Source organism: Oncorhynchus tshawytscha, linkage group LG22, assembly GCF_018296145.1.
Source record: "Oncorhynchus tshawytscha isolate Ot180627B linkage group LG22, Otsh_v2.0, whole genome shotgun sequence".
Classification (NCBI taxonomy): Eukaryota; Metazoa; Chordata; class Actinopteri; order Salmoniformes; family Salmonidae; genus Oncorhynchus; species Oncorhynchus tshawytscha.
Window position 1 is genome coordinate 3,770,257 of NC_056450.1, and position 12,150 is coordinate 3,782,406.

Below are 12,150 nucleotides of genomic sequence, written 5' to 3' on the forward strand. Positions count from 1 at the left end.
TCTATTTTCTGGGTGATTTAAATATTGACTGGCTATCACCAGGCTGCCCACTCAGGAAAACTTCAAACAGTAACCAGTGCCTGCAACCTGATTCAGGTTATCAGTCAACCTACCAGCGTAGTTACAAACAGCACAGGAATTAAATCAACAGGTATTGATCACATCTTTACTAATGCTGAAGAAATTTGCTTTAAAGCAGCATCCAAATCCATAGGATGTAGTGATCACAATATAATAGCCATATCTAGGAAAACCAAAGTTCCAGTGGCTGGGCCTATTATAGTGAATAAGAGGTCATACAATAAGTTTTTTAGTGATTCTTATGTTGATGATGTAAAGAATATGTGTTGGTCAGTGGTGTGTAATGAGGAGCAACCAGACGCTGCACTTGACACATTTATGAAATTACTTATTCCAGTTACTAATAAGCACACACCCATTAAGAAAATGACTGTAAAAACATGAATCCCCGTGGATGGATGAGGAATTGAAAAATGGTATGGTTGAGAGGGATAAAGCAAAAGGAATGGCAAATAAATCTGGCTGCTCAACCGATTAGCAAACATACTGCAAATTGAACAATCCTGTGACTAAACTGAATAAAAAGAAGTATAATATGAAACAAATATGAATGATAGTTGAAAGGTTTTGTGCACCTTACATTTTGTGCAAAAAAGGCACACTCAGCTCCATCATTCATTGAATCGGATGGCTCATTCATCACAAAACACACTGAAATTGCCAATTACTTTTATGATTTTTGTTCATTGGAAAGATTAGAAAACTTATGCATGACATACCAGCAACAAACGGTGACACTTCACATCCAAGTATAAATTATGAAAGACTGGTATTGTAATTTTTAATTCCATAAACTGTGGAAGAGGTGAAAAAAATTGTCTATCAACAATGACAAGCCAACGGGGTCTGACAACCTGGATGGAAAATGACTGAGGATAATAGCGGATGATATTGCCGCTCCTATTTGCCATATCTTCAATCTAAACCTACTAGAAAGTGTGTGCCCTCAGGCCTAGAGGGAAGCTAAAGTAATTCCGATACCCAAGAACAGTAAAGCCCCCTTTACTGGCTCAAATAGCCAACCAATCATCCTTTTACCAACAATTAATAAAGTTTTGGGAAAAAAATTGTGTTTCACCAGTTACAATGCTATTTTACTGTAAACAAATTGACAACCAACTTTCAGCATGCTTGTAGGGAAAGGACTACTGTTCAGTTGTGTGGTCAGGTGCCACAGAGGGTCCTCGGAAAATTACAACTGTCCTAGAACAGGTCAGCACGGCTGGCCCTGAAATGAACACGAGAGCTAATGTTAACAATATTCATGTCAATCTCTCATGGCTCAAAGTGGAGGAGAGATAGACTTCATCACTACTTGTTTTTGTAAAAACTATTGACATGTTGAATGCACCAAGCTGTCTGTCTAAACTAGCACACAGCTTGGAAACCCATGCATACCCCACAAGACATGCCACAAGAGGTCTCTTCAATGTCACCAAGTCCAGAACAGACTATGGGAGGTGCACAGTACTACATAGAGCCATGGAACTCTATTCCACATCAGGTAACTGATGCAGCAGTAGAATCAAATTTAAAAAACAGATCAAAATACACCTTATTGAACAGCGTGGACTGTGAAGAGACACACACAGGCACAGACACACTCTTACACAACACATAAGACACACGTACATACAGATTTTGTATTGTAGATATGTGGTAGTAGAGTAGGGAACACACTTAATGTGTTGTGAAAAATGTAATGTAATATTTTTAATTGTATATAACCCCCTTAATGTTGCTAGACCTCAGGAAGAGTAATGGGGATCCTTAATAAATACAAATACTTAACAAAACAATACACACAAATTCCCCAAAATAAAGGAATGTAGAAATATAGAATTATTAGAGCGAGCAATGTCAAGGATCCGGAATATAAATGTATATGATGGTGTATATTGACATTATGGACAGCATATGAATAGAAAGGTGTGTACAGCAGAAGTTATAAAGGATGAGCCTTGATTAGAATACAGTATATACATATGAAGTGGGTAAAACGGTATGTAAACATTATTAATGTGACCAGTGTTTGATGACTATGTACATAGGGCAGCAGTCTCTAAGATGTAGGGTTGAGTACCGGGTGGTAGCCGGATAGTAACAGTGACTAAAGTTCAGAGAGGGGTACTGGGCGGAGGCAGGCTAGTGGTGAATTTTTAACAGTCTGGAGATATAAGCTGTTTTTCAGTCTCTCGGTCCCAGCTTTGATGCACCTGTATCCGCTCTCTAGATGGTATCAGGGTGAACAGGCCATGGCTCGGGTGGCTGAAGTTCTTGATAATCTTGTTGTCTGTGTGGTTGGACCATTTCAGGTTGTCCGTGATGTGCACGCCGAGGAACTTAAGCTTTTCACCCTCTCCACTGCGGGCCCGTCTATGTGGATGGGGGTATGCTCCCTCGGCTGTCTCCTGAAGTTCACGATCGGCGTAGCTATTCCCTCCGCAAGGCAATCAAACAAGCTAAGCGTCATTATAGAGACAAAGTATAGTCACAATTCAACGGCTCAGACACAAGAGGTATGTGGCAGGGTCTACAGTCAATCACTGATTACAAAAAGAAAACCAGCCCCGTCTCGGACCAGGATGTCTTGCTCCCAGACAGACTAAATAACTTTTTTGCCCGCTTTGAGGACAATACAGTGCCACTGACATGGCCTGCAACCAAAACCTGCGGACTCTCCTTCACTGCAGCCGACGTGAGTAAAACATTTAAACGTGTTAACCCTTGCAAGGCTGCAGGCCCAGACGGCATCCCCAGCCGCGCCCTCGGAGCATGCGCAGACCAGCTGGCTGTTGTGTTTACGGACATATTCAATCAATCCTTATCCCAGTCTGCTGTTCCCACATGCTTCAAGAGGGCCACCATTGTTCCTGTTCCCAAGAAAGCTAAAGTAACTGAGCTAAATGACTACCGCCCCGTAGCACTCACTTCCATCATCATGAAGTGCTTTGAGAGACTAGTCAAGGACCATATCACCTCCACCCTACCTGACACCCCAGACCCAATCCAATTTGCTTACCGCCCAAATAGGTCCACAGACGATGCAATCTCAACCACACTGCCCTAACCCATCTGGACAAGAGGAATACCTATGTGAAAATGCTGTTCATCGACTACAGCTCAGCATTTAACACCATAGTACCCTCCAAACTCATCATCAAGCTCGAGACCCAGGGTCTCGACCCCGCCCTGTGCAACTGGGTACTGGACTTCCTGACGATCCGCCCCCAGGTGGTGAGGGTAGGTAACATCTCCACCCCGCTGATCCTCAACACTGGGGCCCCACAAGGGTGCGTTCTGAGCCCTCTCCTGTACTCCCTGTTCACCCACGACTGCGTGGCCATGTACGCCTCCAACTCAATCATCAAGTTTGCGGACGACACTACAGTGGTAGGCTTGATTACCAACAACGACGAGACGGCCTACAGGGAGGAGGTGAGGGCCCTCGGAATGTGGTGTCAGGAAAATAACCTCACACTCAATGTCAACAAAACAAAGGAGATGATTGTGGACTTCAGGAAACAGCAGAGGGAGCACCCCCCTATCCACATCGATGGGACAGTAGTGGAGAGGGTAGTAAGTTTTAAGTTCCTCGGCGTACACATCACGGACAAACTGAATTGGTCCACCCACACAGACAGCGTTATGAAGAAGGCGCAGCTGAAGAAATTCGGCTTGTCACAAAAAGCACTCAAACTTCTACAGATTCACAATCGAGAGCATCCTGTCGGGCTGTATCACCGCCTGGTACGGCAACTGCTCCACCCACAACCGTAAGGCTCTCCAGAGGGTAGTGAGGTCTGCACAACGCATCACTGGGGGCAAACTACCTGCGGACACCTACACCACCCGATGTCACAGGAAGGCCATAAAGATCATCAAGGACAACAACCCCCCGAGCCACTGCCTGTTCACCCTGCTATCATCCAAAAGGCGAGGTCAGTACAGGTGCATTAAAGCAGGGACCGAGAGACTGAAAAACAGCTTCTATCTCAAGGCCATCCGACTGTTAAACAGCCACCACTAACATTGAGTGGCTGCTGCCAACATACTGACTCAACTCCAGCCACTTTAATAATGGGAATTGATGTAAAATATATCACTAGCCACTTTAAACAATGCTACTTAATATAATGTTTACATACCCTACATTACTCATCTCATATGTACAGTGGGGCAAAAAAGTATTTAGTCAGCCACCAATTGTGTAAGTTCTCCTACTTAAAAAGATGAGAAGCCTGTAATTTTCATCATAGGTACACTTCAACTACGACAGACAAAATGAGAAAAAATCCAGAAAATCACATTGTAGGATTTTTAATTAATTAATTTGCAAATTATGGTGGAAAATGAATATTCCCCCCTCTGTTAGAGCGCTATTCAAGTTGTAGTGGGTCTAGGGCAAGTACCAAACTCGCTTCTCCCCTGGACTTGATTGATGAATTAAGGTCACTAATTAGTTAAGAACTCCCACTAAGGCGTTACCCCTCACCAGGTTGTCTAGGTCTTAATTGAAAGGGAAAACCAAAAACCTGCAGACAGTAGGCCCTCCATAGAATGAGTTTGACATCCCTGGTCAAGGGTGTCGGGTAAGGTGGAGGTGATATGATCCTTAACTAGCCTCTCAAAGCACTTCATGTTGATGGAAGTGAGTGCTACGGGGCGATAGTCAGTTACCTTCGCTTTCTTGGGTACAGGAACAACGGTGGACATCTTGAAGCAAGTGGGGAAAACCGACTTGGATAGGGCAAGATTGAATATGTCCGTAAACACTCCAGCTTGCTGGTCTGCACATGCTCTGAGGACGCGGCTACGGATGCAGTCTAGGCCGGCAGCCTTGCAAGGGTTAACACGCTTAAATGTCTTACTCACGTCAGCCAGAGAGAACGAGAGCTCAGTCCTTGTGAGTGGCGGTGGCCCGCAACAGCGTCACTGTTTTCCTCGAAGCGGGCACAGAAGGTGTTTAGCTTGTCCGGGAGCAAGGCGTCAGTGTTCACGACGTGGCTAGTTTTCCCCTTTTTATAATCTGTGATTGTCTGGAGTCCTTGCGTCTTGTGACTGAGCCGTTGAATTGCGACTCCACTTTAACTCTGTAGTGATGTTTTGCCGGTTTGATTGCCTTACGAAGGGCATATTGCTTCCATCTAACAGATCTGCCAACATCGAAGGGATAGGACCAACTGGAAGGGATAGGAAGTGGATTTGGATTGGCTGAAAGTCAACATGTGTGCCAGTATTCTGTCTCACGTACTCCCTGCTTCACACAGGAAACTGCAATTCTGACTTTCTCTGTGGCTCACTGGAGAAGGGTGGTCGCTCACCAAAGGTTAAAGGTCACCCTGCAGAGGATGGCCGACGACTTCCACACCACGGCAGTCCTCAGGAGCTGCTTCTTAACATGGGAGAAAAAGGTAGGGAGTCGAAGCACAATTCCCTCTCCTCCAAGTGTGCACTTGTACACTACCCTCAAGGAATTTACTGGTGTAGGGAATATGATGGAAATCCCATCAGTCATTGCTTACACCAATCCAATGCTGGTATATAACCATACCTTCAAGTATCATTTTTTTAAGGTAGTTAAAATGTTCACTTTGGGGAGAAGGGAGAGAAGAGCAAGTGGGCTAGAGTGAGATATACATTTTCATAATCTACTTTTCTTCGTCCAGTGACATCCAAAAATGCAGACCATTAGTGAGCATAAACACAACCAATCATTTCTCAGCTAGGAAAAAAAAAAAGACAAATGTTGGAACATTTTACTCACACTTATCCTCCAATAATTTCTAAAAACATTTTATAATAAGTGTAGCCCTTCTGCTAATGGTATTATGGGTTAATGACATCCTCTCTCTCTCTTAGCGGACGTTGATTAGAGTAAGGCCAGACCCGGAGGCCCGGGCCCAGCTGGTGAAGAGGGCGGTGTGGCTGCGGAGGAGAGGAGAGAGACAGAGGACCCACAGCACCTTCACCCTCTGGACAGCACGCCTCAGACAAAGCCAGGCCGTCACCGCCTTCTACACACACACCACGCTCACCAGGTTGTGTGACAGAGAATATATATACACTGCTCAAAAAAGAGAACACTAAAATAACACATCTGAATGAATGAAATATTCTTAAATACTTTTTTCTTTACATAGTTGAATGTGCTGACAACAAAATCAGACAAATTATCAATGGAAATCAAATTTATCAACCCATGGAGGTCTGGATTTGGAGTCACACTCAAAATTAAAGTGGAAAACCACACTACAGGCTGATCCAACTTTGATGTAATGTCCTTAAAACAAGTCAAAATGAGGCTCAGTAGTGTGTGTGGCCTCCACGTGCCTGTATGGCCTCCCTACAACGCCTGGGCATGCTCCTGATGAGGTGGCGGATGGTCTCCCGAGGGATCTCCTCCCAGACCTGGACTAAAGCATCCGCCAACTCCTGGACAGTCTGTGGTGCAACGTGGCGTTGGTGGATGGAGCGAGACATGATGTCCCAGATGTGCTCAATTGGATTCAGGTCTGGGGAACGGGCGGGCCAGTCCATAGCATCAATGCCTTCCTCTTGCAGGAACTGCTGACACACTCCAGCCACATGAGGTCTAGCATTGTCTTGCATTAGGAGGAACCCAGGGCCAACTGCACCAGCATATGGCTCACAAGGGGTCTGAGGATCTCATCTCGGTACCTAATGGTAGTCAGGCTACCTCTGGCGAGCACATGGAGGGCTGTGCGGCCCCCCAAAGAAATGCCACCCCACACCATGAGTGACTGACCCACCTCCAAACCGGTCATGCTGGAGGATGTTGCAGGCAGCAGAACGTTCTCCACTGCATCTCCAGACTCTGTCACGTCTGTCACATGTGCTCAGTGTGAACCTGCTTTCATCTGTGAAGAGCACAGGGCGCCAGTGGCGAATTTGCCAATCTTGGTGTTCTTTGGCAAATGCCAAATGTCCTGCACGGTGTTGGGCTGTAAGCACGACCCCCACCTGTGGACGTCGGGCCCTCATACCACCCTCATGGAGTCTGTTTCTGACCGTTTGAGCAGACACATGCACATTTGTGGCCTGCTGGAGGTCATTTTGCAGGGCTCTGGCAGTGCTCCTCCTGCTCCTCCTTGCACAAAGGCGGAGGTAGCGGTCCTGCTGCTGGGTTGTTGCCCTCCTACGGCCTCCTCCACGTCTCCTGATGTACTGGCCTGTCTCCTGGTAGCGCCTCCATGCTCTGGACACTACGCTGACAGACACAGCAAACCTTCTTGCCACATCTCGCATTGATGTGCCATCCTGGATGAGCTGCACTACCTGAGCCACTTGTGTGGGTTGTAGACTCCGTCTCATGCTACCACTAGAGTGAAAGCACCGCCAGCATTCAAAAGTGACCAAAACATCAGCCAGGAAGCATAGGAACTGAGAAGTGGTCTGTGGTCTCCACCTGCAGAACCACTCCTTTATTGGGGGTGTCTTGCTAATTGCCTATAATTTCCACCTGTTGTCTATTCCATTTGCACAACAGCATGTGAAATTTATTGTCAATCAGTGTTGCTTCCTAAGTGGACAGTTTGATTTCACAGAAGTGTGATTGAATTGGAGTTACATTGTGTTGTTTAAGTGTTCCCTTTATTTTTTTGAGATATATATATATATATATATATACAAACAAAACATTATTCTCAAAGGTATAGGGGATGAAGAGAAATACAGGCACTGCTGTAGATGCTCCTGTAGTTTCATTGACAATGTTTTGACCGCAAAGGGCATTTTGTTTAAGTTTCACTTCTCCTATGTGGGATTTTATTGGATGTGTGCACATTACTTATCATCATTTCTCCTGACCAATACCAAATCCCTTCTTTCCCTTCCCTACGTGTTTGTGTAGGGTGTTTACGGCGTGGGAGCAATGTGTCCACTCCCAGAGGGAGATGAGCGCTCTAGCCCGGGCCCACCTCCACCAGAGGCTGCTTGGCCAAGCCCTGGCCCACTGGAAGGGGTCTGCCACCCGCAGCCTTGAGTTCCGCAGGAGAGGCCAGGAGAGACTGGCGCTGGGGGCCAGACAGAATCTGCAGCGCTGGAGAGATCATACCCACAGTGGGTCTCGCTTAGTTATCCAGGGGCCTGTTCAGGAGGATTTAACATTCCAGAGCATTCAAATAGAAATGTATTGAGTAGGAATAATTCATGTCTGTCAGATATAATAGAGAATCTTGTCAGCTCTTCATTCTATTTCAAACAAAAGCGTTTACATTTCTCTGAATACACCCATTTTTCCTGGTCGATTCCTGGTAGAGAGTGAATGCACACTTTTGTTCTAGCCCAGCCCTAACACACCGGAGTCAACTGACCCACTAACCACCAAGCCCTTGATCAGTTGTTCTGTTAGGGCTTGGCTATAACAAAGCTGTAACCACTGGGTGTCCCCCAGGAATGGGTTGAGAAACACTTTGAGAGTGTTGTATCAGCCACTGTACAAGGGGGGATAGTTTTACAAGCAACTCCACTTTTCAAACATGCCACACACTTCATGTAAGCAAAATATACACTTGGAACAGAACTTGGCATTGCTACATTAAATCCCCAGTGCAGTCAATTTAGTTTATCCTGTGTTTTGTATCATTATTGTACAGCAGCTGATGAAACTAACACTGTGTGGTTTCTCCAAAGGGATGTGTGAGCTGAGACAGCTACTGGGTCAGTATGTGGAGAGTGAGAGAAGGGCAGCGAAGAGGGGAGCTCTACACACCTGGGTCCAGGCCACTGTGAATGTCAGGAAAGCCCAAGACGTACACCAGCAGGCTTTCATGAGCAGGTCAGTGGCAGTTGGAGACATGAAATGTTCAGTTACATTGCAGATTGAACATTTCACTGCAGGAGCCCGGGGCACTTATTTATAAAGCATCTCAGAGTAGGAGTGATCACCGTGTATGATCATATCAATATTGCAGTCTACTTTTAGCTGTTTGTATGGTAAGGTATGTGATCGGGCTGTGACAGTCATGTCATTTTGGATCAGTAATTTGCCAGCCAAATGGCAGTCTCTGTAATAACTGTTTAAATAGCCCCCAAAAAAGGGTGTTGTTTGTGCTGCTTCTGCAGCTTTCTGTGTGTCTGTGGAAAAGTTAGAGAATGAATAATTTACCAATTTTTCACTAAATTAAATATTGATTTAATTATACCTACAGAACATGTTTGGTCAAATCTTGATCAATCTTCCAATCTTTCCTATCCAACCCCAATGACAATCATATTTTCCATCAATATGCAAATAGCCTTTGCACTTGCCTGTCTCACTGTAAACCAGTGGTAGTCAGGGCCTCATTACTGACGGGCCCTCAGGGCACGGGCCCCCAACCTATTATTATTTCTGGTTTGAAGGCCTCCAACGAAAACTTACTTAGGGACCCAAAAGGCTAGAGCTGGCCATGCTCAGATAGCATATGAACATGGTATAAGCCATGGCAAAATATGAAGAAAAGCAGGAAATTTGCTTTAAAACTGAAAAACTTTCTTCATGGCATAATGTGTCAAATATAAGTTATCATTGTTAGTAATTCCATAGCTCGCAAGCGGCTCTCAGGAACATAATTGTCAGCTTGTGAAAATGAAACATTTTAGTAGGGGTCCTCGCCCAGGGGCTCATAATATTTGTGGGTCCATGACATTAAAAAGTTTGAAAACCCCCGTGTTAAAACACCTTGCAGAAACTTACCAAACCGCACAAATGCCTGGCCGTCCTGACTTCCAAGGTTTTTATAGTCAACTGAAACGAATCATGAAAAACCATTTAAACTGAAATAAAATAATTAATATACCATACTGAACTAAAATAAAAACCATCATGAAATATCTTTAGCAAAAATCTAAGTTTTTCAAGCTTTTTGGGGGTTTTCAAGCTACTGAATGTGGTGAGTAAATGCTGCCAGGAAATGGCATGTTTCAAAAAGCTTAGCTTGTGCATCACAATCACTAACTAGCTAACAGGGGGAAAAAAAACTTCTAGGTAGCTAACTTGAGTCGGTCACACTATTTGGAAAGTCCCATATAGATCTGTAAAAAAAGGGCTTTATATATAAATGTGATTGATTATCACACTTGCAGGCACCATAGTTTCGCTCTGTGGGCATGTAATATTAAAACAATGGAGGATTTTACGCATATCTAAACTTTTCACAGTAGCTGGACAAAGATCCAATTTAAAGGGAAAGAATGTCCACTCACCGTTCTACTGCTCCCAAATAGGCCTATGTTTTCTGAACATATTTGGAACCATCTTACAGTTCACATCGCAGTCACACATCTCCAGATGTTCCATTGCCTGCACTCTATGGACGTTGCAGCCTTAAAACCAGGAAGTTGAATCATATAATAAGATTGGACGTAATCAAATTAAATGAAAAAACAAGCAGTTGCTTTTTAAACAGCAATAAATACATCTAATGATGTCATTAAACAAAGCCTTCGTTATAGTAGGCCGAAGGGTTTTGAACATATGAAATGGAAAACAAGCAGTTGTTGCAGATAACTAAATACCAGGTTCACCGGTATTCACCAATGTTCTCATCTCTCGTTTCATTATGGGCATGGACACGTAGCCAACATGTGTCAGCTCGGTTCACCGGTATTCACCAATGTTCTCGTCTCCCGTTTCATTATGGGCATGGACACGTAGCCAACATGTGTCAGCTCGGTTCACCGGTATTCACCAATGTTCTCATCTCTCGTCTCATTATGGGCATGGACACGTAGCCAACATGTGTCAGCTCGGTTCACCGGTATTCACCAATGTTCTCGTCTCCCGTTTCATTATGGGCATGGACACGTAGCCAACATGGGTCAGCTCGGTTCACCGGTATTCACCAATGTTCTCGTCTCTCGTTTCATTGTGGGCATGGACACGTAGCCAACGTGTCAGCTCGGTTCACCGGTATTCACCAATGTTCTCGTCTCCCGTTTCATTATGGGCATGGACACGTAGCCAACATGTGTCAGCTCGGTTCACCGGTATTCACCAATGTTCTCGTCTCATTATGGGCATGGACACGTAGCCAACATGTGTCAGCTCAGTTTTACTCCTCTCAAACTTTATATTTTAATAGCTTTGGTGATTAAGAGTTATTTCCAAATCGGTCTCAGGAGCCAAACCCTTAATTAACAGCCTTGACTACGCTATTGCATTGGGCAGGACAAAAAAAAAGCCTTAATTGAGAGGGGAGGCTGTGCTTGGTTTTTACCCCCCAAAAAACATGTTTCTAAATACCGAGTATACATGCACCAAAAGCACATTAGGCTATTCATTTTCATATGGGCAGTGTGTGTTACGGCTGAATTTGCCGAGTTTCCGCTGTCAACATTCATGTTATAACTAACTGCGTTACTGCTAAAACCAGCTTTTGGTTGGTCTTAAATATCCCTAACAGCGCTGCGGAGCATGTTTAAGGACACACCTAAAATATTTCCACCCCTTCCATCTGAGTGCAAGCGTGCGGATTATAAAACAGGTAAATTGCTGAACCTGGCGTTACATGCTGACCAGACCACTCGCATGATGATTTTGTCCACCCACAGGTTGAAATATCAAAATGAACTTGCAAGCCTCATCAAATAGAGTCAAGTTCCATTTTAGCACCTGGCAACGCAGACGTGCCCGAGCAGTGTGGGTGCAATGATTGAATAACATGTATGTGTACATTTATTTTGCAACGCTTGTGGTGTGGTCAGCATGTACAGCGTGCATGTTGATTTTGTCCACCCACACCAGACATAATCAGAACTCGCAGGTTGAAATATCAAAATGAACTTTGAACTAACTATATTAATTTGGGGACACGTCGAAAAGCATTAAACATTTATGGCAATTAAGCTTAATAGCTTGCTGTTGCTAGTTAATTTGTCCTGGGATATAAACATTGGGTTGTTATTTTACATGAAATGTACAAGGTCCTCTACTCTGACAATTCATCCACAGATAAAAGGGTAAACCAAGTTAGTTTCTAGTAATCTCTCTTCCTTTGGACTTTATATGGCGGTTGGCAAACTACTTTAAGGTGCATTACCACCAACTGGACTGGAGTGTGGCCC

General features: G+C 44.5%; 1 protein-coding gene across 1 annotated transcript in view; it reads left to right on the forward strand.

Moving 5' to 3' along the window:
* LOC112221596 overlaps positions 1-12,150 on the forward strand; it is a 96,069-nt gene that overhangs the window by 18,216 nt on the left and 65,703 nt on the right. The window contains exons 16-19 of the mRNA XM_024383752.2: positions 5,352-5,495; positions 5,944-6,122; positions 7,955-8,163; positions 8,737-8,881. Of these exons, the coding sequence (XP_024239520.2) occupies positions 5,352-5,495; positions 5,944-6,122; positions 7,955-8,163; positions 8,737-8,881 (677 nt within the window). The remainder of the gene's footprint in view (positions 1-5,351; positions 5,496-5,943; positions 6,123-7,954; positions 8,164-8,736; positions 8,882-12,150) is intronic.